Genomic DNA, 27,609 nt, shown 5'->3' with positions numbered 1-27,609 from the left:
TAGTAAATACTATCAAATATTTAAGGAAAAAGTAACAGCCATCTTTCATATTCTTTTTAAAAACAGAGAGTGTGACTCATTTTATTAGGATAATCCTAATGCTACCACCTAAGAAACAACATGAGTACCTTCAGGTACAATGGAACAGAAACGCTCAACAAAATACTAGCAAATCAAATCCAAGATTATATAAAAAGGATAATATATCATGATCAGTTGGGGCTTTCCCAGAATTAAAGATTAGCTGAATATTCAAAAAAATCAATGTAAGACACCACATTAACAGAATAAGATGATAAGTTATATGATGATTTCAATACCTGTAGTTAGAGCATTTAAGAAAATCCAAAACCCCTCATGATTAAAAATTCTCAGGTAACCTTCTCAATGTGATAAAGAAAATATTTATGCATATGCATGTACACCCCACACACATCTATGGCTAACATCATACTTAATGGTCAAATGGAAAACATCCCCCTGTACTCAAGAACGAAAGTAGAATGTCCATTCTCATACTTGATGTGACACAAATTTCACTAGTTATAGCCAGTACAATAACATAAGGAAAAATAAAAAGCATAAATATCAGAAAGGATCCAAACAGCCATGACTGCCTACAAAGTAAATCCTAGGTTCGCACAAAACAAGTTAATATGTGTTGGTAGTAAAGTCACAGGATATAAAGACTTAAAAAGGACCAACAAAACTGCATAAAACTCAAGCCCTCAGCATAACCAGAAGGAATAGAACATAAGTAGAAAAACAAAGTCTGGGACACCAATATATTCCTTTCATAAGCCTTCCTGAAGAGCAAGAGTAGTCCAGGATAAAATGCACAAAAAAGAAAAAGAGAAAAACAAGCAACACAAAATGACATTAAATATGAAAATACTGCGCAAGAGTTATGATCAATCAGAGTTGACTACAGATAAGGGACTTAAAAAAAAAAAGGATCAGAGAAGCAAAAAAAAGGAGTCCTCAAGGGGCTGCTCATTTATTTTATTTTTTTTAAAGATTATATTTATTTATTTGACAGAGATCACAAGCAGGCAGAGAGAGAGGAGGAAGCAGACTTCTCTGCTGAGCAGAGAGCCCGATGCGGGGCTTGATTTCAGGACCCTGAGATCATGATCTGAGCCGAAGGCAGAGGCTTTAACCCACTGAGCCAACCAGGCGCCCCGCGGCCGCTCTTTCAAAAAAAAAAGTGTGAAAGGAATGGTGAATAGAGGGAAGCTCCTCAAACTGATATTTAAAAAAAAAAAAAAATTACAAAAAAACCTAAACCTAACATCATACTTAACCTAATGGTAAAAAAAAACCTTGGGGCGTTTTCACGCTAAGATGAGGAACAATTCAAGGATGTCCCCTCTCATTACGGTTTTCAACATGGTAGTGAAGTCCTAGAAAATATAATAAGACACAGAAAGGAAATAAAAGGTATATACAATGGGGAAAAAAGAAATGCAATTGTCTTTGTTGACAGATCACATGACCATCTATGTAAACAAACAAACAAAACCTGACCAAAAATAACTTCTGGAACTCATACACATTTACAACAAGGTTGCAGAACATAGGGTGAATATACAATAGTCATTTGCATTCATATACACTAGCAACGAACAAGTGGAATCTGAAATTAAGAATACATTACTATTGGGACGCCTGGGTGGCTCAGTTGGTTAAGCAGCTGCCTTCGGCTCAGGTCATGATCCCAGCGTCCTGGGATCGAGTCCCACATCGGGCTCCTTGCTCAGCAGGGAGCCTGCTTCTCCCTCTGCCTCTGCCTGCCATTCTGTCTGCCTGTGCTCGCTCTCCCCCGCCCTCTGATAAATAAATAAAATCTTTAAAAAAAAAAAAAAAAAAAAAAAAAAAAAAAAAAAAAAAAAAAGAATACATTACTATTTACATTAGGATATCCAAAAATTAAATATTTAGGCATAAAGGTACCAACATATATGTAAGATTTATATGAGAAAAACTGCAAAGCTCTGATGAAAGATTACCAAAGAACTACAGTTGGAGAAATATTCCATGTTTGTGGATAGGAAGACTCAGTATTGTCAAGATGTCAGTTCTTCCCTACTTGAGCTAAAGATTCAATACAATCCCAGTCAAAAGCCCAAGTTATTTTATGGATATCAACAAACTAATTCTGAAGTTTATACAGAGAGGTAAAAGATCTAGAACAATTAACATAATATTAAAGGAGAAGAGTAAACCAGAAGAAAGACACCTTACAACCTGAAAAATTATTTTAAAACTATAGCAGTAATCAACACAATGTGGTACTGATGAAAGAATACACAAATATATCAATGAAACAGACTATGAGCCCAGAAATAGACCAATATAGTTTGCTGATATTTGACAAAGGACTAAAGACAATCCAATAGAGCAAAGACAGTCTTTTCAACCAGTGGGACTGGAATAATGTGGGAGGAAATCTAGCTGATTTTGGATATGGTGGTGACTTTTTAGATACAACACCAAATGAATAATCCATGAAAAAAAAACTCATAAGCTGGACTTCATTAAAATTAAAAACTTCAGCTTTATGAAAGACATTGTCAAGATAATGAAAAAAAGGGGCACAGACTGGGAGAAAATAGTCACAAAAGACACATCTGATAATGAATTGTTAGTTAAAATATATAAAGAACCCAGAAAAAAAAATAAAATTAAATTAAATTAAAAAATAAGAAAATACCCAATTTTAAAAATGGGCAAAGGACATGAACAGAAAACCACCAAAGAAGATAAAAAATGGCAGTAAGCAAATGAAAAAGATGTTCAACATCATATGTCATTATGAAATTGCAAATTAAAATGACAAGATACCACACCTATTAGAATGGCCAAAATCTAAAACATGAACATTAAATGCTGGTGAGTATGTAGACCAAAAGAAATTTTCATTCACTAGTGCTGGGAATGCAAAATGCTATAGCTACATAGGAAGACAGGTGGTTAGTTTCAAAACTAAATACACTCTTACCATATGATCACACAACTGCATTCCATAGTATTTACCCAAAGGTGTTTGTCCACACAAAAAGCTGCACACGGATGTTTACAGCAGCTTTATTCATAACTGCCAAAACTTGGAAGCAATCAAGATGTCCCTAAGTACATGAAAGGATAAATTGTATACACCCAAACAATGGAATACTATTCAGTACTAAACAGAAATAAGCTATCAAGGCACAAAAAAACACAAGGCACGAAAAAAACACAAAAGGACCTTAAATGTGTATGACTAAGTGAAAGAAGCCAATGTGAAAAGACTATACATACTATATGATTCCAACTACATGACATTCTGGAAAAGGTAAAAACTATGGAGAGAGTAAAAAGATTAGTAGTTGGCAGGGGTTACAGGAAAGGAGGGATGAATATGTATCATTATACATTTGTCAAAACCCATCGAGTGATCAATAGGGTTTACCAAGAGTGAATACCAAAGTAAACTATTAAGTCCGGATGATGATATAGGTTCATGGATTGTAGTAAAAGTACCACTGTCAATACTGGAGAGGTTGTGCATGTGTGAAGGCAGAAAATGAAGGTGAACCCTCTATATTTTCCACTCAATTTTGCTATGAGCCAAAACTGCATTAAAAAATAAACTTTACGGGCGCCTGGGTGGCTCAGTGGGTTGAGCCGCTGCCTTCGGCTCGGGTCATGATCTCAGGGTCCTGGGATCGAGTCCCCTGCTGAGCAGAGAGCCTGCTTCTCTCTCTCTCTGCCTGCCTCTCTGTCTACTTGTGATCTCTCTGTCAAATAAATAAATAAATAAATCTTTAAAAATAAATAAATAAAATAAACTTTACATAAATCTTTTTTAAAAGGGGAGAAAGGCTGGCATCTTTTGGAAACTATAGGACTAAACGAAAAAGAAATGCCAGGGGAGGGATTTTAAGATCCTGTAACATTAAAGAATTTTTTAAAAGCTTCTCCCAACCAAATCTCCTACTTCCTACCTAACCCCCCGCAAAATCTTCCAATAAAGAAACTATACTGTGTTACACTGACAAGGGATGCTCTTAAACAAAGATTTTTGTAAATTTAACCTCAAACTGCCAGTCCCGTCCCCAAAAAATGTAGAGACGTGAGCAATATTCAGCTATACAAAAACAAAACAAAACAAAAATACCCACCCATAAAAGAAGAACAGGGAAAGAAGAGGGAGAGCAGAAGGAAACTAAAACACCACAAATCAGCCTTTCTTAACTGGGATTCAGCAAGATAATTATGTCCCAATGAGAGAGATTTCAGTAACTATTTTCTTAATTTCCAAAAAGACAATACATAACTATCATACTACTTATGTATAACAGAAGTTAATTTATTATATACCAGATATGCCTTACTGCTCTTACGGGATCTGACTGAAAAGTTACTCCAAACTGAATTAAATATACTCAAACAAGCTTTTGATGTTATTTTTGAAATGTCTTAAATCAGAAGTTCAAAAACAAGAACAGAAATGAACCAAAAGCAGAAAGAAATGAAACAAGATTTAACTCAGCAAAAGAAATAGAAACAAAACTGTAACAGAAATGAAAGTAAATTACAAGGCCCAAAAGTGATAAATTCAAATGAAAAATGTAGTGTCACTGAAGAAAAGCAGGAAAATATCCTAAGTGAATGGAAATGAGATAAATAAAGAAGCAAAATGGGACAGAAAGTGGTTGGGACAGAAAGTGGTTGAAATGAGAGACAAAGAAGATCTATCTCATGTATAATTGGAGTCCATATGAGCATATATATGCATACAAACACACAAAATGAAATAGAATTAACATTTAAAACTGTAATCCAAGTTTTAGGATAAAGTTCCAGGGTTAAGTGAGTGAAGAAGAATGGAGAGTGACAGCTAAGAAGGTTTTCTTTTGGGGTGATGAAAATGTTCTAAGCCAGGGGCGCCTGGTGGCTCAGTTAAGCATCTGCCTTTGGTTCAGGTCATGATCTTAGGGTCCTGGGACTGAGCCCTGCATCCAGCTCCCTGCTTTGCAGACAGCATGTTTCTCCCTCTCAGTCTGCCTCTCCCATGCCCTGCTTATGCTCTCTCTCTGTCAAATAAATAAAATTTAAAAAAAAAAAAGAAAGAAAGAAAGAAATGATCTAAGTTGATTATGGTAATGGTTGCACAACTCTGTAAATATACTAAATACCAATGAATTTTATTACTTCAAATGGGCATACTGTATGATATGTGAATTACACCTCAACAAACCTGCTTAAAAAAAAAGAAAGAAAGAAAGAAAAGAAAACAAACAAAGCCTCACGGAAACTTTCCAGAAATAAAAAGAAACCTGACTGCATGTTTAAAAGGTGTCCTGGTAACTACAGAAAAATTGGTCCACAGCATTAAGTTCTTAGAAGTATCTTGTGGTAATTATTAGATTTTGAAGATAAAGAGATTTCTCACTTTAATTAAAAAAAAAAAAAAACTTGAGAGAGAAAAAGCATTGGAACATCAAACATCTTAAAAACAGTGTACCAAGTAAGGCATCAGTGGAGCAGCATTTTCAAAACACTGTAGAAAATAGGGGTGCCTGGGTAGCTCATTCGTTAAGGGTCTGCCTTCCACTCAGGTCATGCTTCCAGCATCCTGGGATTGAGACCCATGTCAGGCTCCCTGCTCAGAGGGGAGCCTGCTTCTCCCTCTCCAGGTCCCCCGTGCTTGTGTGCCCCTATCTCTGTCATAAGAAAATAAATCTTTTTTTTAAAACTGTAGAAAATATAATGTAAAGCGAAAATGTTCTATCCAAAGGCAACAGAAAAACAGTTTTAAACAAGTTAACAGGTCAGAGAACTCTGTACCCATGAGCCCTTCCTCAGTAACCAAGAGATAACTCATAAACAAAGATGCCCTGGGTGGTTCAGTTGGTTAGTGTCTCTTGATTTGGGCTTAGGTCATGATCTCAGGGTGGTGAGATCAAGCCCTGAATCAGGCTCCACAATTCTCTCTCTCCATATGTCCCACCCCCCACCACATGTACAAGAACATGGCTCTCTAAAATAAATAAATCAATCTTGAAGAAGAAGAAGAAGAAACAAAGAAGAGGGTAGAAGAATAGGTTATACATTCTGACAAAGCAGAAATAATGCAACTTAAAATCTGGAAGGAGAAGGGATCGGAAGAGGAAAGAAAAACTCTGTTATATAGGCAGTTAAGTGGGAGCTAAAGAATTCCATGGAAGACTGATAGACTTGTTAATAAGACATTAAATAAAAAACCAAGAATTAGGGGCCTTTTAAAAAAGTTGTAAACGTATTAACAGAACAATTAACAAACAATTACAAACAATTATAAACCTCCTGATTTTAAAAGGAAATTTCTGGGCACATGGGTGGCTCAGTCTGTTAAGCATGTGACTCAGCTCAGGTCATGATCTCAGGGTCCTGGGATCAAGCCCTGTGTTGGGCTCTGTGCTCAGTGGGGAACCTGCTTGAGATTCTCTCTCCTTCTCCCTTTGCCCCCCCACTTTGCTCCAGCTTCCCCTCTCTCTGTCCCTTTCTCCCTTTCTCTCTCTAAAATAAAGAAATAAATCTTTAAAAAGTTTTCAAAAATAAAAGGAAAAAACACATCACAAAAAGAAAGCAGAAGATATGCAAAGAGACATAGATTAAAAAAACATGAACACATACTACTCCCAGTCCAAGCCAGATCAGAAAGACAAAAAACAAAGTTCAAAAGAATAAGCATAATCAAGAAGGTAGAAAATCTTAGAGATATCAAACTTTACACTATGTTAATAGAGACTGAACCTACTTTTCAAGCACACATGAAAAATTTATGAAAACTGATCATATTTTAGATCACAAAGAAATAGTAAATCAAATAACAATAGTCTCTAGGAAAGGAGAAAAATCAAAAAACAGTAGTCTCTGATCAAAAGACAAAAAAACTAAAAATGATTCCCATAAAAGTAATTTAAACATTTTTCTTCAAAATCAATGCTACAAAACAACCCATGAAGCTTCTGGCCTATATGTCCTTTGAAGATTTAAAAGAATTCCCCTTGAAACCTGGTCTGCTGCATTTTTGTGGACTAGTTCCTTGGAAGTTTCTCTATTCTAGTGTTCATAACTTATTCTTAGACAAGACTATTCAACACTATAGAGAGTGCAGTTCACCCAATTCATATGTTTGATACATGCCCAACAATCACACAAAAAGCTTCTTATGGAGATAGGCAAGTTGATACTCAAGTTCACATGGGCAAACAAACTTACAAGAATACTCAGGAAAGACAAAAAAAAAAAGAAAAGGAAAAAAAAAAGCTAAGGGGGGGGAGGCTGGGCAGAGGGGAAGGGTGGGGAGGGACAGCCCTACCAGGCACTAAAATCCACTATTATAAGCCATTCTAATGAAAAATAAGGTACTTTTATGGCAAAGGTATACACAATTACCTCAGTGTAGGGTCAGCAAGCTTTTTCTGTAAAGGGTCAAAAGGTAAATATTTTAGGCTTTGCAAGCCTCACAGTCTCTGTCACAACTACTTAACTCTTCTGTTGTAGCGCAAAAGCAGCCATATACAATATGTAAATGAATGAGTGTGGCTGTATTCCCAAATAACGTTATTTACAAAAACAAGGCTCAGTTTGGCCAGCTGGTCATACTGTGCCAAATCCTGGTCTAACCAAATAGAATATCCAGAAATAGATCCAAGTACATATTGGACATTTAGTACATGGTAACAGTGGCATCCCACATCACTGCGGAACTTATTTTTTATTTTTATTCTATATATTTGGATTTCACATTTGGAACAAAGCCAAGACCCACCAAAAGGCTTTACAGACAAGTTTCAGTAAACATTATATATTACCTCTAATTTAGTACCACAGATGAAACCATATATACTTTAAACATAAATAATCCTGGGGCACCTGGGTGGCTCAGTCGGTTAAGGGTCCTGGGATCAAGTCCCACATCAGGCTCCTTGCTCAGTGGGAAGCCTGCTTCTCTCTCTGTCTGCCACTCCCCCTGCTTGTGCTCACTCTCTCTCTCTGTCTCTCTGAGATAAATAAACAGGATTTAAAAATAATAATAATAATAATTTATTGTTGTATGCACTGTTAAAGAACAGCATGTTACATGTTACCAATCACTGAAGAAATGTTAAAACCCAATGATGAAGGAGTTTTTTTGGACAGGGGAGGAGGAGTTTCTGAGAGTTATTGAGAAATAATTGACAAACATCAATGTACAAGTTTAAGGCATACAGCAAGACTGGAACAATCTTGTGGCTCAGGCGGTTAGCATCTGCCTTCAGCTCAGGTCATGATCTCAGGGTCCTTTACTGAGTCCTGCACTGGGCTCCCTGCTCAGCCAGGAGGCTGCTTCTCCTTCTGTCTCCTACTCCCTCCACTTGTACTCTCTCTCTCTGTCAAATAAATAACATCTTAAAAAAAATAATAATAATAAAGAAAAGGCACACGGCAAGATGGTTTCATTTACACATACTGTGACATGATTACCACAACAGCTAACATCCATTTTCTCATACAGATACAAAGGGAAATTATTTTTCTCCTTGCGATGAGAACTCTTAAAATTTACCCTCTTAACAATTTTCCTATATACTGTACAGCAGTGTTAGCTACAGTCACCGTGTTGTACCTTACATCGCTAATGGTTTGTATCTTTAGACGGACCACCTTCCTCCAATTCCCCCACTTCCCATCCCCCATCTTTTGTAACCAGAAGTCTGATCTCTTTCTCAGTGAGTTTGGAGGTGTTTGTTTGCTTTTTAAGATTTTCATACAAGTGAAATCATACAGTATTTGTCTTTCTCTGTCTGACATTTCACTCGGCATAACGTCTTCAAGGTCCATCCACAATATGTCACAAATTGTGGATGCATGAATGAACACTTAGGTTGTTCCATGTCTTCACTACCATAAATAATCCTGTTATCAACTGCCGGGTGGGTGTGTGTGTGTGTGTGTGTGCAAATATCTTTTTGAGTTTGTGTTTTCCATACCTTATATTCCCAGAAGTGTAACGGTTGGATCTTTTTAACAAGAGTGCTGAGACAACTTATTAACCATTTTTAACCATAAAATTAGAGCCATACTTAAAAGATTATACATGAACAGACTCCAAATAGATCAGAAATTTAAACTTAAAGAGACCATAAGTACTGGAAAAAGGCATGTGTGAATTTCTTTCAAATCTGGGTGTAGGGTAAGCTGATTTAACTATAAGTCAAAATCCAGATACAATAAAAGGAAAAATAGGAAAATCTGGCTAGATAAATATTTTTAACTTCTGCACAGCAGTATTTTTAACACTATAAAATCAAAAGAAAAATGAAAAGCTGGAAAAAAATACTTATAACATATGTCACAAATGAAAGGACTTACACGCCTAAAATTTCCTTGACATTGAGGGCAAAAATTACCAAAATCCCAATAGGAAATAGGGAAAAGTATGATCAAACTTTTTTAAAAGATATAAAAATGACCCTTAAATAAGAAAAGATGTCCAGACTTACTCTTAAGGAGATGCAAATCAAAGTTACACATTTCTCACCTAACACTGGCAAATATTCTGTCAGTGAACCAGTGAGCAAACAGGCACTCTCATATATGTCTTGTGGGAAAGCAAACATGTACGATCCTTTTGGAGGACAACTTGGCAATATTTAACAAAATTACATCTGTAATTACATTTGATCCAGCAATCCCACTTCTAGGAATTATCCCTGAAGATACATGGTAATTAAATAACATTCTGAAAATATCTATGCACAAAGTTATTCAATGGAGCACCGTACATAATTTCAAAAAAAAGTGGAAGCAACCTATATGCTCATATATAAGATACTGGTTGAATAAACTATGGCATATCAACACAATGAGTACTATGCATCCTTAAGCAGGAATAATTAAGGCCTTAATATAGAGTAATTTTCAAGGTACACTTTTAGGTGTAAAAAAAAAAAATAAAGTGAAATGGAGAATTTATGTATCTATCTACGTGCCACCTTTTGTAGAAGAAATAAGCAGAGCAGAAATAAGAAAATATACATGTTCCTGTTCATTAGTACACTAAAAAACCCAGGAAGGATAAACCAGAAACTAATGAAACTGGTTACTCAGCGGAAACAGAATGGGAAGAATGAGAACAGGACAGAAGGATGCCTATACCTGCCTGTGTTGTTTTGATTCTTAGAACTAGGTATATTAAATGCTTTAGGTACTCAAAAATATAACCAGCAAGGATTGGGAGAGATGGAATATCAGCAAAAGAAATCAAACTAAATATACTCCAAATGAATAATAAAATCACACTTAATGATGGGGGAAAACTAAATCAAGTGACTTTTTTTTAAAGATTTTATTTATTTTTTTGACAGAGAGAGATGACAAGCAGGCAGAGAGAGGAGGAAGGAGGCTCCCTGCTGAGCAGAGAGCCCGATGCGGGGCTGGATCCCAGGACCCTGAGGATCATGACCTGAGCCGAAGGCAGCGGCTTTAACCCACTGAGCCACCCAGGTGCCCCTCAAGTGACTTCTGAAACTCAGTAGACTAAACAGCCACAAGCAAAAGATTTGTATTTTAATTATGAAGAAATATTCAGTACGATTAATACAGTTATTTTTCAGTGATATAGGTGAGCAATTCTAACACCATACATTCTAGAACTGAGTGCGTAAATATATTGTGGGTAATAGAAGTCAGGTTTCTCGCTGTTAGAGAAGAGAGCTATAAAAACAAAAAGCAGGGGTGCCTGGGTGGTTCAGTTGGTTAACCATGTGACTCTTGATCTCAGCTCAGGTCTTGATCTCAGGGTTGTGAGTTCAAGTCCCACACTGAGGTCCTCACTGGGCATGGAACCTACTTTAAAAAAAAAAAAAAAACTCTAAAGACGGAAAGTGTTACCTTACATAAGGCTAGAATGAAATCTACGAGACTAGAATTGGAAATATTGTGAATTCATGGTTTTTAGTACACAGAAAAGGAGGGAATTTTTTTTTTTTTATGAAGAAAGACAAAATTATACATATATTACCTAACATGGTTGGCTGAGAGGGCCTAAAAGCAATCCCAGTAGCACTAAGCACACCTACCACAGAGATTTAAATACCATTCTTCACTAAAAGTAACCAATGCTCCTTGGAGAATCGACTCATCCCAGCACAGAGTATAGGAAAATAAACAATGAACCTGGGACATTTTTGTTGTAGCAGAAAGTAAGAAGTGCTTAAAGATCAAAAGGATACAGGAGCCAAGTTGAAGGGGCATCCACTAGCCAAACACTCAACAGCCTGACCATCAAAATAAATAATGATAAGAAATTATAACCACTTAGTAAAGTAGGAACCACAAATCTATACTGATAAAATATATGAATAAACTGAAATTCTAATGAAAAAGCATTTAGTTTCAAAGTACCACGCCACAAAATATTTAATTACAAAGGGAAAAAGGAAAACTTTACCGTGAAGAAAGCTGCTAGATACCACCTTACTCAAGTAATCAAGCTGATCACCATTAGTAGTGAGGCAAACCAAAACCATACAGCACTGGATAATTGGATGCAATAAGAAGAATACAGCATCATTTTTGTGATATTCCTTTCAAAGATGTACAACTTAATTCTAATCATAAGGGAAAAGACAAACCCAAATTGACAGACATAACTACAAAATAAATTATAATCTTCAGAAGTGTCATGGTCACAAAAGTCCAGCAAAGACTGAGAAACTATTCAAGATTGAAAGAAATTAAGTAAGTATGACAACATCATTCTGAACTGGATACCTTTGCTATTAAAAAAACCATTACTGGAGTGCCTGGGTGGCTCAGTGGGTGAAGCCTCTGTCTTCAGCTCAGGTCATGATCTCAGGATCGTGGGATAGAGCCCAGCATCAGGCTCTCTGCTCAGCAGGGAGCCTGCTTCTTCCTCTCTCTCTGCCTGCCTCTCTGCCTACTTGTGATCTCACTCTCTGTCAAATAAATAAGTAAAAATTTAAAAAAAAAAATTACTGAACTTCCGATGAACAGAAACCAAAGTTTGGATGGCAGTAATGTGTCAATGTTATTTTATTAATTTGATTCTCCTATTAGGGTTATGAAAAACAACCTCGTTCATAAGAAACATACACTAAAACATTAGAGCAAAACAAACTATTCAGTTAGCTTTACTTTAAAATGGTTTGAGAAACAAAAAGTTCTTTGCACTGTACTCAGAATTATGCTCGAAACTGTCTCAAACTAAACAAAAAGCAAAAATCTTTCAATAGCTGGTGTGCATTAATTAATACCCAACACTTCAAATTGTGGGATCAGGGGCACTTGGCTGGCTCAGCTGGTGGATCATGTGACTCTTAATCTCAGGGTCATGAGTTTAAGCCCCATGTTAGGGGTGGAGCCTAGCTTCTAAAGAATTTTACAAATAAAAATAAGGGGCGCCTGGGTGGCTCAGTGGGTTAAAGCCTCTGCCTTCGGCTCAGGTCATGATCCCAGGGTCCTGGAATCGAGCCCCACGTTGGGTTCTCTGCTCAGCAGGGAGCCTGCTTCCCCCACCCTCTCTCTCTGCCTGCCTCTCTGCCTACTTGTGATCTGTCTGTCAAATAAATAAAATATTTTTAAAAATAAATAAATAAATAAAAATAAAACAAACTGTGGGATCATATCTTTCAGAAGAAATGTGCTGAAATCTTCCATGCTTCTTTTCACCACTACTGTCAGATGCTCTCAATAACCATCTCAAACTAGGACTGAATGAGGTTCAATTTTCCCAAGCCATTCACTACAAGTCAACAATTATGAGTTCATCCATCCATCCCTTTCCTGTGAACTTTTCCAGATCCCCAGGGGCAATGTTTCCTTTGGCAAAATCTTTTCTTTCAAATTAATTAGGTCATAGTGTCTTCTGCTACCAATACTTTAATCCTTAAGTTTTCATATCCTGCTGTCTTAAAGGTGGAGGATTTAACATTCACCTTTTATTCCAAATTAAGTAACTAGGAAGCATCCTGTAATATAAGAGATCTTATATAAAGACTCCAATCATTGACTCCTGGAATTCTAAAAAGGAGGAGAGGGGAGAAAGAACCTCCATAAAGAGTCTCTTTGTACGATCCGTCTACAAAAATTGGCAGTTGATTCTTCGTATTACCAGGCCATTGCACAGTACATGGTACATAGTAGGTAGTCAGTAAATATATACAGGATTTACAAGTGATTCTATACTTTAAGTATTTCTGAATAACCTCATTCTAACTAAAGGATCTCTCTTTTTTTTTTTAAAGATTTTATTTATTTGACAGGGAGAGACACAGCGAAAGAGGGAACATAAGCAGGGGGTGTGGGAGTAGGAGAAGCAGGCTTCACGCTGAGCAGGGAGCCTAATGTAGGGCTTGATGCCAGGATCCTGGGATCATGACCTGAGCTGAAAGCAGTCGCTTAATGACTGAGCCACCCAGACGCCCTTGAATCTCAATTTTGAAGTCCATCATAGCACCCAGGAAATCAATAAGAAGGCACAGGTGGCACAGCTGTTACGTGTTTGAAAATGTCTCTGGAGTTCTTTTCCTTGGCTAAGCATATTCAGTAGTATTAGATCTTCTTTCAGAAGGCCATGCCTTACCTGACTTAGCATATACTCAAATTGCTCAGAGAGGAATTTGTAAAGAGGCTTGTGAATTTAGAATATACTACTGAACAGGCTTGTTAAACTTTTTCAAAATAATAGTGTTAAATCTTAGTGTGGGTACAATGAATACAAACTCTCTGGAAAACAATTTAACAAGACATATACAGTATGTCTCTTGGAAATATATTCTAAGTAATTCAAAAGGAAGGCAAAGATTTATGCACAAAAATGGTGATTAGTATTTTAACATTTAAAAATGAAGATTCTAAACACTCAGAAAAATGACAAATCACATGATGTTCATCAAATATATTACATGGTAATTTCAAATTATGTCATGGGAAATTTTTAGTAATAGGAAAACATTAACAATCATCCTAAGTGTACAAAGCATATAAAGTAAAATAAATATGAAATTACATACACATATAAAAATTTTCAACTATGAAACATAAACACGGATGAAATACTGACAGAAAATATGCCAAAACAGTAAGAATGGTACTTCCGAAATCGAGGATTATTTCTCATTTTCCTTTCCACTGTCATCCAAACATTCTACAACATGCATGTATTACTTTTATAATCAGAAAAAGAGTTATTTTTTTAAACAAAACAAAAATACAACAAGCTAGTCTTCAAAGCAAAATCAATTTTTACTCAAAATACTCTTTCAACTCACATGATGAACACTTGGATTCAAAGAACTCAGAGAATAAAGTCCAAAGTAGTTGTAGCTAGGACAGCAAATACCACTACACCATATAATCCTAACAAAGCTTAAAGACAGCCATTCCTTCATATTCCTATTCATTATGCTATTCATGGACTACTCTAGAAAATGGGTATATTTACCATGCAGTGAATAAGACAGGACCCCTTTTCTCACAAAAGACAGATTCTGGTGGGGAAGAAAGATGACAGATAGGAGGGGGAAGAAAACACGGAATATAACTCCAGGCAGTGCTAAGTGCTATGAAGAAAAAAATAAAAGCAGGGTAAAAGAAGAGAGTGAAAAGCAGGAAGTTATTTTAGGTTGGGTGGTCAGAGAAGGCCTCTAAAGAAGAGATATCTGATGATGGTGGCCAGCTATTTGCCCAAGCACTGGTCTAGATAGATGTTGCACACTATGAGTATGAGTATGAGTATGTTGTACACTGTGAGTAAAGGAGATCACCCTCCATAATGGACATGGGCTTCATCCATAAGCTGAGGGCCTTAACAGTAAAGATTCTGCCTCAAGACTGCAACAGAGAAACCCTGCCTGACTTTCCAGGCTGCTGGTCTGTCCCACAAATTTCAAATTTACCAGTCTCCACAATCATATGAGCCAATGCTCTAATATATGTATTTAACTACCTACCTATGTATCTACCTACTCATCTATCTACTGCTGGTCCCGGTTCTCTGAAGAACCCTAGCCAATCTTAGATTTGGTCTCCCTGCTTTCTCTCTCCATTATATCATCTACACAGTAGCAAAAGATCCTGTTAAATATTAGAGAGACAAACTAGTCCTCTGGTCAAAATTCTCTAATGACTTCCTATCTCACGCAGAATAAAAGCCCCAAATCTTGGAATGCTCTAGCTCACTTCTCCTCCATAGCAATTACTACTATCTAACATATTATGTGCTCTACTCATTATCTTTTTTTCCCCTACTAAAATTTAGGTTCCAAGACAAAGTGACAGAGTGGCTTTTTGTCTGTTTTGGGAAATCCTGTATACTTATCCACCACATTAATCCCTGGCACACAGTATAAGTATCATAAATATTTGTTGCTTGAAGAAAAACAAATGAATAAACAATGACTGATTTTTAATTTGGTCTTTGTGATTTCCTATGTTTTCCAGTTCTCTACTGAGCATGTATCTCTGCTATGATCATACGTTGCTAGGAATATAGCAGTCCCCCCAACTCACAGATCCACTTTCTGCGGCTTCAGTTACCCACAGTCAGCTGCAGTCTGGAGGCAGATATCCTCCTCTGACTCGTCATCAGAAAGTCACGTGCAGCCTAGCATTACGTCACAGCGCCTACGTCATTCACCTCACTTCGTCTCATCATGGAGGCATTTTATCATCTGATTTCATCATAAGAAGTACAGTACAGTAAGATACTTTGAGAGAGACCATGTTCACACAACTTTTATTACAGTATTTTGTTACAATTGTTCTATTTTAATATTTTTGTTCATCTCTTATTGTGCCTAATTTATAAAGTAAACTTTGTAATATATATATATGTATAGGAAAAAACATAGTATATACAGGGTTTGGTAGTATCAGCAGTTTCACACACCGACTGAGGGTCTTGGAAAGTATTCCTCACAGATAATGGGGGAACTACTGTAATGTAAATTAGAATAATCTTTTTCTTTGAAGTTTGGTCAAAATTTAAAAGCCCTAAGAAAGGTTGTATCGTTCCTCTGAGTCAGAATTTTTCCAATGAATAATACAATCTGAGGAATTAATCATAGACACTAAAACTTAGTGACCTTAATGTCCATCAAAAGAGACTGATTGGGGCGCCTGGGTGGCTCAGTGGGTTAAGCCTCTGCCTTCAGCTCAGGTCATGATTTCAGAGTCCTGGGATCAAGCCCCGCCGCATCTTGCTCTCTGCTCAGCAGGGACCCTGCTTCCCTTTCTCTCTCTGCCTGCCTCCCTGCCTACTTGTGATCTCTCTCTGTCAAATAAATAAATAAAAATCTTTTAAAAAAGAGAGAGAGAGAGAGACTGATTAAATTACTGCACGCCCAGACAATTGAAAATAGAGACTTTTACTAATATAAACCATATTGATAAAAATCAGGTTACAATTCAGTTTAGAGAATATGGGCCTATACATAAACAAAGAAACAAAAAATATTATATATACATATATGGAAATAAAATGTCAAGAAAAAAAGAATGGACACTAAAATGAAGTGCGAATATGACTGAATGGTTCATTTCTTTTTCATACTAAAACTTCTGCAATGAAAAATTGTTACTTTCATAAAAGGAATGATAAATATAAATCAATAGAAACATATACTATAAGCATTTTTATAAGTAACATAGTAAGTGTCTGTTATATGAGATCTAAGACATCATTTTTGTTGAAAATGTAAGGACATTTTCTAATGTGGTCTGAATCCCATTTGTTTGCCTCCCTATCCTCAAATTATACTGTTAAACCTTATCATCATGCACTCTGTTTAAGAAACCATTAATTAAAACTATTAGTAACACAAAATGTAGTTTTAATTTTCCCATAGTGGAGGCTCTCTTCCACAGGAAATGTGATTTCTTTAGTACACTGAACTTTCAAAGTCTATAAAATGGTCAGAGTGGGGTGCCTGGGTGCCTCAGTCAGTTGAGTGTCCAACTCCTGATTTTGGCTCAGGTCATGATCCCAGGGTTGTGAGATCAAGCACAGGGCTCGACAGGCTGGGTGTGGAGCCTACTTAGAGTCTCTCTCTCCTTCTCCTACCCCCGGCTTCGTCCACCTCTCTCACTTTCAAATAAATTAATTAATTAAATGTTCTAACCTCCATGAAAACAATTCAGCCACACCTATCAAAAAAAGCACCACCCACTTTGTGATAAACCAGAGAGCTATATATACTTAGATTTCTGATTTCTCTATAACTATGTTGTAATTCAAAAAAGAAAAAAAACTGTACTCTTCTTTCTCACCACCCCCCCCACCAAATCTACGAACGAATAAAGTACCACTGATGAGTTATTTAGACTTTATAAATCTGAGGACATGTCTGTAATACAGTGTGAAGTAAATAAAGGAAGTAAAGGAAGGTGCTATATCAGTTTTTCTATTTAAAAAAAGGAAGAAAAATCCCTTAATTGTACAGTAATATACCCTCAGGTTAAAAACAAAACAAAACAAAACAAAAACAAATACACAGTGGTAGACAACAAACTGTTAACATTTGGGTGTAGGGGGAGATTGGAAGGGAGAGATTATTAAATTTTTCTATATACAGATAATTTAATTAACCACTGGTATTCTTTGGTCAAGCAATTCTACTTCTACGAGTTTATTCTAAAGACATAATCTTGCAAGCCTAAGATAAATGTCCAACAAAAATAGTAAATTGGAGTGCTAGGATACAAAAAAACTGATGTTTAAAGTTTCCTCAATAGGGAATTGGCCAAATTCTTTTTTAAATGATAAATAATACAATGCAGTATTATTGCAGCTATAAAAGAGAATAAGTTCATATAGGGTTTTATATGGTGACAGGGAAGAATGGTCAACATATACTAAAAGGATACTAGAAAACTCATCAAGTGATACTTTGGGAAGTAAGACCTGGGGTCAAAGGAAATTTTATATATCTTTTATAACTTTCAGTACCAATCATACTATCTTTAAATCTATGAACCATTTTTACAATTTTCTTAATGATGACATGAAACTGATTTCTCTAACATCTTTTTACTTTATAGGCCTTCTTAGATTTGCTTTAAAATGCCCTGGCAGGGGCGCCTGGGTGGCTCAGTGGGTTGGGCTGCTGCCTTCGGCTCGGGTCATGATCTCGGGGCCCTGGGATCGAGTCCCTCATCGGGCTCTCTGGTCAGCGGGGAGCCTGCTTCCTCCTCTCTCTCTCTGCCTGCCTCTCTGCCTGCTTGTGACCTCTCTCTGTCAAATAAATAAATAAAATCTTCAAAAAAAAAAAAAATGCCCTGGCAAAAACTAAGCTGGAAAAGAAGAAAGCTGAACTAAGAATAGCATTAATTTTGAATATTATTCAAGGTTGAGCTGAATGGTATTCTTTATTTTTCTGTATGTTTGGGAATTTCCATAGTAAAATTTTTCACATAAAATCTTACAAAATCCTCTGCTCAGCAGGGAGCCTGCTGCCTCCTCTCTCTCTGCCTGCCTTTCTGCCTACTTGTGATCTCTCTCTGTCAAATAAATAAATAAAATCTTTAAAAAAAAAAAAAAACCACTGGTTACAATCACTATCATCACCATAGTAATTCAGAGAGCCTGCACAATTTAATGGTTTCCTCCTTGCCTAACAAGGAAGACAGACCCTAAAACAACAGATGTTCTCTCTGGGTGGTGAGTTTACTGATTTTTTTTTTTTAAAGTAATGATATTTTGTAAATTTTCTTATAAAGAGAAAAGAATTTTTTTAGTGTTCATAAAATATAATAGACTGTGCCATTAAATAATCCAAAAGGTTACTCCAAGCCTTCCCAGTAGCCTCAGAGTACAACAGGATATGTAACAAGAAATGATAAAACCCCAATGTTCATTAGAAAAAGGACAAAGACAATTGAGTTGCAACACCCACTCTGACAAACGGAAGCAGCTCAACAAAAGAACACCTGACAGTTGGGGCCATATCATCGTTTGGTCCTTTATCCTATTCTTAGCCTGCCCTGGCATGGAATCCAAGACTGTAAGACTGGAATTCCCTCTCGTTGAATAAGGAAGCAGGAAGAAGCAATGACAGAAATGGATTTTCATCCCCTCAACAAACAAGCAATCAGTAAAGGATAGCTGTTACCTTCCTCTACTTCACAAAATCCTGTAGGCAAATAGAACTATATTTTTAAGGATGAGGAAACTGAGATTTAGGGAAGTTAAGTAACTTGCCTTGTGTCACAGAGCTACTAAGCAGCAGGTGGAAGACTAGAACTGAACTTGTCTGCTCCAGAGCCAGGACTCTTTTCTACCAAGCTACAGCCCCTATCTAAAAACATCCTTTCATCCCACGGTAAGTTCCAACTAAAGTGTTCTTAAACCTCTGTGGCTCACTGTCCATACTGAAAGTAAGAAAAAAATCAAGAAAGGCAGCTGCCACGAAGTTGTACTGATTGTCCAGCACTATCCATACTAGAGCTTGGAAGGGAGAAGGCACTAAAACTTGATCCACATGATCCTTGCTGTCAATACAAATCATCAGTCTTTGCCTTGAGAAAAGCTTATCGCTAATACTCTCCCCAGCTGAGAGCTTCCAAATGGCATTCCCAAGAAAATTTGTCAGTCCATTACTACCATTCTAGGCGTGTTAGCATTCAACTTTTAACACTAGAAATAAAGGAGAATTTGTTCCAACCTTAAAATGGCATTTGCCAAGTTACTATCAACAGCATGGTGACCAAGGCACTGATTTGGAGTTATAGAGACCTACGTTCATAACCCAGTTCTGCCACTTTAACAAATGTGTAACCTTAAGGAAGTCAATTCAGTTCAATAACTGCATATACCAAAAAGCTATCACGGATAACTTTTCCATAAGGATTAAATGAAATAATCTAGTACCTAGAGCCTGACACATAAAAAGAAGGTGGAAAATAAACGATACACACTATTATTAACATTGGTATTAATCCCATGCCAGAATAGTCTTAGAGGCTTAGCAAATAATTCTTCATGGTCTGAACTCTTGATTATTCAATGTAACAATCAACTGATTCAATCTGGAGAGCTGAACCAACTGAGAAATTGATTCAGTTCAGCTTGTTCAGAGACATCCAGATATTCCAGTTTAACTGTTCTTAAAAAAAAAAAAAAAGCGTTTAGTCTTTGTTTAAACTGGTTCACATTTTTTTAAAAGCACATATACATTTGGATAACTTCATAATTTATTAAACACATTCTCTGTCTCACACTATACTTGTAGTTTAGTCTGGATTTTCCTTAACAGGTCTGCTTACTACAACACATTCCTTTGGAGCAGGGAACAAGTTTGTATTGTTCATCTTTATGTGGCCAGCACCCGTATAGGCCTTGGCACATACCAAATGCTCAGTAAATTTCTCGCAGAAAAGCCATTCAGGAAACTCACTAGCTTTAAGATTCAGGAGGATTCATTTTGGCCACAGGAATGCAATTTTTTTCACCTACAAATATTTGGCAGGTTTTTCTTTTTTTTATTTTCAAATAAACAATGGCTAAACAAGCCACACACCAGATATCTCAAAAGTAAAGTTTTCACAAACAAAGCTAAGATGGAAAATTCCAGAAATAGTAGCATTCAAGCAAGAGTAAAGAACAATTTTGGAATTAGGTCGAGCTAGGGTTCAAATGCCAGCTCTACTACTTCACAGCTACTTGGTATTAACTTGGGTCCAACAACACATATCACCTCTGAAACTTAGTTTCCACATGTGAAAAATGGGGAAAATAACACCTACCTCACCTGGTTGTCACAAAGCTAATCTATGTGAAGTGCCAAGTACTGTTGATGGTAAGTTGTCTTTATTTTTTTTTAACAGTTTATTGAGATAAAGAGTGATTTTTTTTTTTCAGTTTTAGCAATCCCTTTTCCCTTCTCACCCACAGCAAGCAGAACCTGGAGGGACTGCATAATGCCTAAAGATAACTATTATCTTTATTTCTACTTTTCAGAAGGTACACTAATTCAGCCACACAGGCAGGCTAATTGGCTCAAGCTCCAACAGGCAATGGGTCAGGTGTGGTAATTTTCAGAAGGACCCTGTCATGCAACCCCAGAGCCCAAGCAAAGTCAAGCAGGCTCTTCAGGTAACCTGCTCTCCTCTGAGGCCTCCTTACAATGGGCTCCCTGAGAGGTATGTAATGTCAGGCAAGAGTCATCTCTGTGATAAACCAAAGATGTAGCATATAAACTAACCGGCATTCTTTGAAAACCCAAGCCGAAATTAAATCAACTAAACTGTAGCACTGTTTGGAGCCTGGAGAAAGAGAACAGGAACACTGGTGTTAAAACAGTAATACCTAAAACCAGTGAGTAGACAGGAAGGAAATCTAACATGTTCTTAAATATATGTTTACTTCCACTCACAGAGGGAACAAAACAGAGTAACGATTTGCTAATTCCAATCAGCTGAGTGCATACTTCATTCTACTGTGCTGCAGACTCTCAATTATAAAAGAAAACAAAAACCTAAATAAACACAATTCCTAATACATCTCTTAAAACAGTATTTGCTCCATTCACATTTCAGTAAATATTGTTCAGTATTCCACCACATTTCAATGTCTAATCAAGGCAAAGTTTACATTTTTTCTCTCAAATAATTTTCCCTGGGAGAGGTAAGTCAAAGAACTTTGAACACATTTGGGTTTCCATTTTCAACAAGGTAAGAACCCCTATTTCCTCCCACACACCCCACCTCCAGAGAATTCACAATATACTAAAATATATTGAATAATGTTTCCCACTGGTCAATTACTTTGAACTGAATGCAGTAAAAAGAATCTGCACTTCAATCTGCACTACAGTTCCTCCCCTACTTCAATTTCTGGAAAAAACTCACTCGCCCCACTAACAATTAACTTTAAACATTCAAGTAATAAGCATTTCAGAAAAACACACTATTACTATAATGCAAATATCCATTATTTAGCACCAAGGAGAGTCCGTCCATGCAACAACAGTCTGCCACTTCAAGAACATTTTTGTTAAAGTTACACTGCATGCAGGAAAGCTGCTTTTCCAAAGATAAACACATATTACATCGGAGCCTCACTGAAACACCTAATCCCTGGACCCTAGGTTTTGTACCGCCTTTTTATGCAGACTCCTAAAACAACTGGATCTTGTACTGAATTCACTCTCTAGTTAATTGTGTTACTGAGGTTCCAGTACAGTTTTCTAAAGAAAGCAATTTGAATCAATAACCACACCAATGCGACTCAGAATGTTTGCCAATAAGTAAATAAAATACACAATCCCAATATGAAATTCTCCTCTTTCCTGGTTCCCCCACTCCATTCAGAGACTGTAAACATGAATAGAAAGAGAACTTCGAGAACAGTAAAGTCATCCATGCCATCAATAATATCCCTCTAACCCATTTCCTCATTTTACAATGTTTTCCTAAAACAGGGCAGTCTCCACAGGACACCAGGAATTTAATATCACTTTTTAAAGATATAATGAACTGTGTGGAATATGCAGTGATGAAAACTGAATATTGCTACTGAAATCATACTTAATTAAATACACGTTTTCTCTAAAAAGAACTTCCCCAATAAAGTCACAATGCTTTCTGCCTTGGCTCCCTCAGAATCCATCCCAACAAGTGAGTGCAGTCAGGCCCCATTCCTGCTAACCGCTTTTTTCCTGAGCAATCCCTCCCCACCCCCACCCCCAAAAGTTTTACTTTTATCTGTGGAATTCTCTGCCAGCCTCGGCCTGGAAACCTGGGTAGACCCTGAGGACAGGTGTCAGATCTGGCCTTTGGGAAGTGGCCCAAACCAACAATTATTGGCAGCATAAAGCTGTGACCTTTAATAAACTTCAATTTGAGATTTTATACAATTAGTAATTCCCTCCCTACTCCTTTTTTGAAGGAGGGAGAGAAAGCATGCCAAAAGGATGAGTTTCAAAATAGAAAAATCACCACTTTAATTATGAAACCCTCCCAACTCAACAAAGAACTGTTAAAAGTAGCCAAATGGAAAATGTCAGGGTTTTGTGGGCACATGCACAACTATTAAAAGTGAGAATCAGAACTTCAAGGTAGGGGAGAGGGGGAGAGGGGAATAAAAGCAGGAGCAGAAAAAGAGTAGAATCGGGCCCAGCCAAAGACCCATTTTCTCAGAGGGGCCCCTCCTGATACTAACTCCTCCATGTGGGGCACCCAGGCTGGAGAAAAGCAGAGGGTTACACAGAACATTTAGCAGACTTAACATTGGATTAAACACACTACTGCAAGTTTCAACAAATGTTCATGGCATACGTAAAAAACACATTTACAACAAGAAAGAAGAGAGGCACCTGGAGACATCTGACACTGGGCATGCTCTGCAGGCAACTCAGTGCGCACATGCTCTCTACCAGGTTGGCGCAGCCTAGCCACAAAGACCTTGGCACAGAACACTGCAGGATGACAAAAAGGAAGGAAGAGAAGAAGCAGTTAGAGGCCGCAACAAATCACTCCTTCACACAGGCAACTTGAATGTTAGTTGGGCGGGGGATGCACCCTTGGCAGTTTGGAGGTCAGGGATGGTGGACCTAGACAACCTACTGAATCCCTGGGAGAGGGCCCACTTTCTGTCCTACAGAAAGGAGGTTTCTGCTGCCAACCACTAATTCCTCAGGACACAGTGAACAGAACCAAGAGGGAGAGAGAGAATGTTTAAATGAAAACCCACTAAAGGGAACTGTGAAAGTCTGCATGCACAAGATTAGTGGTAAGATTGGGACTATAACTTCATAAAAATAACGGTTTCTAGTCAGAGTCATAAAATTATAACTGCCGTCATTACATCACCTACTATGTGCCCAGGACTTTAAATGTGTTTTCTAATTCCCACACCACAGTAAAGAAATGGAGGCTCAGAGGTTAAATCATTTGCACAAGGACACACAGCAAAGGAGGGGAGAGGCAGAATTTCAAACCTTCATTGTCTGCTATTAAACCCCCATTAATTCTACAAGACTATGATGCTTCTATTGTAAAAACTCTGATCATCTGAATTTTTAACAGAGTAGTTTTATACTTTCCTAAATAAAATCACAGGACACCTAGAGACATGAGGCAAAAGGAATAAGAAAGATGAGTGATAGACTGATAGATACAGGCAATAAAAGAGCTGATTAAAAAATATCTGATTTTTCAGTGACACCCACATCTCTGCCTTCCCAAAGAAAAAACTCTGGAATATGATGGTTTTAATTTTAGACTTTGTTTATAAAGTTCATTTGACATATGTAAGAACATAAAGGCTTATTTCATTTACCCATTCCCATTCTCTATTAAAATCTTGCTGGTCTTAATGGAATTAAGAAAAAAGAAAAAATATGAAAGTGAACATATGCATCATGGCTAGTATTTTTAAGACATTGGATTATTTATTATTCAATAAGTACTTTTTTCTGCAGATCTAAGGTCAATTAGTTTACTGCAAAAACAATAACCATGCAAAAAAAAAAATTTTTTTTTAACTGAGGGTGGGTGTTTGCGTTCAACCAAAATGCTTCAGAAGCTTTAGACTCAACATCATAAACTTGTTTATCCTAGCTATAATTGGGCTGGTCAGACATCCTCATTTTTCCTTGGACAGTCCAGGTTTACACTTGTTGTCCCAGCATAGCTTTCATTCTCAAAAGCATTCTCATTTGGGAGACAAATTCTGTGGTCATCCCAATTATAATATAAACAAAGATAGCTATGCTTGAAATCAAATAGACCTGGGCTCCTATCCAGCATCTGCCACTTACCCCTTACATATCACCTATAATTTAACTAGATCTTGAGATTATTTATTTACTTATATATTTTAAAGAAGGCTCCTTGCTCAGCATGGAGCCCAAGTGCAGAGCTTGAATTCACAACCCTGAGATTAAGACCTGATCTGATATCGAGTCACATGCTTTACCCACTGAGTCACCCAAGTGCCCCAAATATTGATATTATTTAGAAAAGGCATTTAAAGAATACAAAACCAGAGGAATCAAATGGAATTAAAAAAAGCAAGCACCTTTTTGTAACAACCACACATTTCCAACATGTGTCTTTACTGCAGTTTACCACAGCCAATATAGAAATGTATCACTGACCATCCAGGGTTCCATATTTTGTAACCCCAACACTTTCAAAGTGCCACAAAAGATGCTGAATAAATGTCTGTATAATAATATAATAAAAACAGCTGCCATTTATCAAGCTCTTGTTATATGCTAGACAGTTAACAGGGTAAACCCCCACAAAAACTTTTTTTTTTCCCCACAAAAACTCTTTTTAGAGAGGTATTATTCTATTTTACAGATGAGGAATCCAAGGACCAGTAAAGGAGTGCTTGATTTATTGAAACAGCAGCTTGTTCAGGAGCAAGAAAACAATGGCTAACTTGATAGTAAAATTAGGACTAGAAGTTAATCCTGCCTGACTCTAAATAAATCTGTTTTCTTTCCATTAAAACAATACCCAGAGAAATCTAGCAAATGCTTATTGAAAGAATACTTACATCAGTATGCACCAAAAGGAGACGGGCAGAGAAAAGGCCCAGACATACTACATTCATAGACATTGCTTACGTGGATTATTTTAAATTAAATAAATCCCCAACACCCCCATAGTTCAATTTAAAGTTTCCTTTCAGGAATCTTTATAATTATCCAAATCGTAGAATCACTCAGTTCTGATAACAGAGTTTAACACCTGGATTCAACAACTGATAACAAATTAACACCAAAGTTCACCTGCAAATGAATTTTCATTTATTCCACAGAACCAGTCAGGTTCCCTCTGCAAGATTTAATATGTGTTTGACTCAAACAGTAAAACTCTGAAGACACAGGAATACTATACCCTGATTAGATTATGCTAATACCTTGGATCCAAAACTTTTTTTTTTAAAGGACGTATTTTCATATTTAATAAACCAAAGAATCATACAGAACTGGAAAATAATTTAGTCTGCACCTGCACCCCTAATTTTAGAAGAAACTAAAGCCCAAAGAAGAAAATTAATGATCTTCCCAAAGTTTCCTAACCATCTAATGACCTAATACTTACAAATATATGGAAAACAACTAAAAAGAAAATTTTCTGAAAACTTAATTTCAAAATATTAGCCATCAATTACAAATGTTTTTAAAAGCTTGATACTGAAACTGTATATTCAGGAAAAGGTAAGAACCCTCTTAAATCTAATTTCCAAGAATTCGTAATCTCTATGAAAGACACTGTAGAGTACAGAGAGTGATGCCGGTATTTACTAAAGGTATTAGAACTTCTTTACTTTCATACACAATTAAGAAACCAACCACAGTGTTGAAAAAAGTTTTTACACAACAGAAATACACCCATCTTTTAATAAGGATGCACCTTCTAGTCTAAACGAGGCTCTCTTAAGTGTAATGGCCCAAGAAGACATTGTTCAAATTTGAAAATAATGGATAAAAATAAAAGTTCTGCTTTTATCAACTAAGAGCATTAAAATGCAGCTAGGAACACACAGTAGTAACTGATTCTTGGCGCTTCTAATTTTAAATTTAGGGGCCTCATTGGAAACATATTGACTTGTGGAATAACTATTATCTATCATTCTCTAACAGAATAATGTTAGCTATATTAGCTATATTAGCTATCTTCACAAGGCAGACTATTTTGTCTCCCTTTTTTCTTTTTTTTTTTACTGGTCTCTCTTTAAACTTGAGGAACACCAACTCATTATTAAAATATGTTTCAAAAACCCTCACACTGCGGGTATTTATCAATTTTAACAAATGCTTATTGACCTACTTATTAAGGCAACAACAATACAAACTAAGCCTCTTTCCTCTTGAGATTTCAGCCTCAAGCTCAAGAGAAACCCACAGGGGTCACAATGGGGACACTTGAGAGGCCTCTCAGGGATAGAAAACCCCCAAGAAATGTTTGTTCTGATTTCACATTTAGCTACTTGTAATGACTAGTATTCTAATTCAGAATTATTCATAAGGAATAAGAAACACTTCACACAGCATTCTAATATTAACAGCAAATATCCAATTAGATTGATTATATTTGCAGGTTCTATAGCCAAAGAAAATAGCATTAGTCAAGGAAACTGATATTGTTTATTAATTCTGTCATACCCACTGTACAATCAAAAACCAAAATCAGGGCCACCATGCTGAGAAACACTGTAAGTCAGTAAAGACAAGAACAATAGCTTTTGGCATTTTTCAAAAGCAAAAAGTTATTAAAAGAGGTAGGAGAGAAATGTCCTAGGCTCTCTTCCTATTGCCATAGGAACCACAAATCAAAAGGAAAAAGTGGTTGCAGGCACCTTGTCTTCTAATTGGCTGGCTTGAAGGAGAACTCACAAAAGCTAACTTTGGTCTGTTTCTAGATGGGATTGTTTTGAATATCCTGCCCTGATTCCTTCTCAAAGAGGCAATTCTTTTAAAAGCTAGCCGAAGAGGTATTTTATGTCACTCACTCTTTAACATCACTCTGATTCTGAAATATGCCTTATTTTCTATATATTTGTAAGTGTAAATTTAGGGGTTTCCTATAAATCCCCCCTTTTTTTTTTCTTTAAACCAC

At 36.7% G+C, this 27,609-nt stretch overlaps 1 protein-coding gene across 7 annotated transcripts in view; it reads right to left on the bottom strand.

Moving 5' to 3' along the window:
• Positions 1-27,609, bottom strand: part of FBXW11 (F-box and WD repeat domain containing 11) — a 121,191-nt gene that overhangs the window by 60,361 nt on the left and 33,221 nt on the right. For 4 of the 7 annotated variants that reach the window (XM_004737604.3, XM_045075610.1, XM_045075609.1 and 1 more), the window contains exon 2: positions 23,349-23,450. The exons of the other annotated variants lie outside the window; for them this stretch is intronic. In XM_004737604.3, coding sequence (XP_004737661.1) covers positions 23,349-23,450 — 102 coding nt within the window. The remainder of the gene's footprint in view (positions 1-23,348; positions 23,451-27,609) is intronic. 7 annotated transcript variants of the gene reach the window in all.

This window comes from Mustela putorius, unplaced genomic scaffold, assembly GCF_011764305.1.
Source record: "Mustela putorius furo isolate JIRA1106 unplaced genomic scaffold, ASM1176430v1.1 tig00000145_pilon_pilon_pilon, whole genome shotgun sequence".
Taxonomy (NCBI): domain Eukaryota; kingdom Metazoa; phylum Chordata; class Mammalia; order Carnivora; family Mustelidae; genus Mustela; species Mustela putorius.
This window is presented reverse-complemented; position numbering and strand designations above follow the sequence as displayed.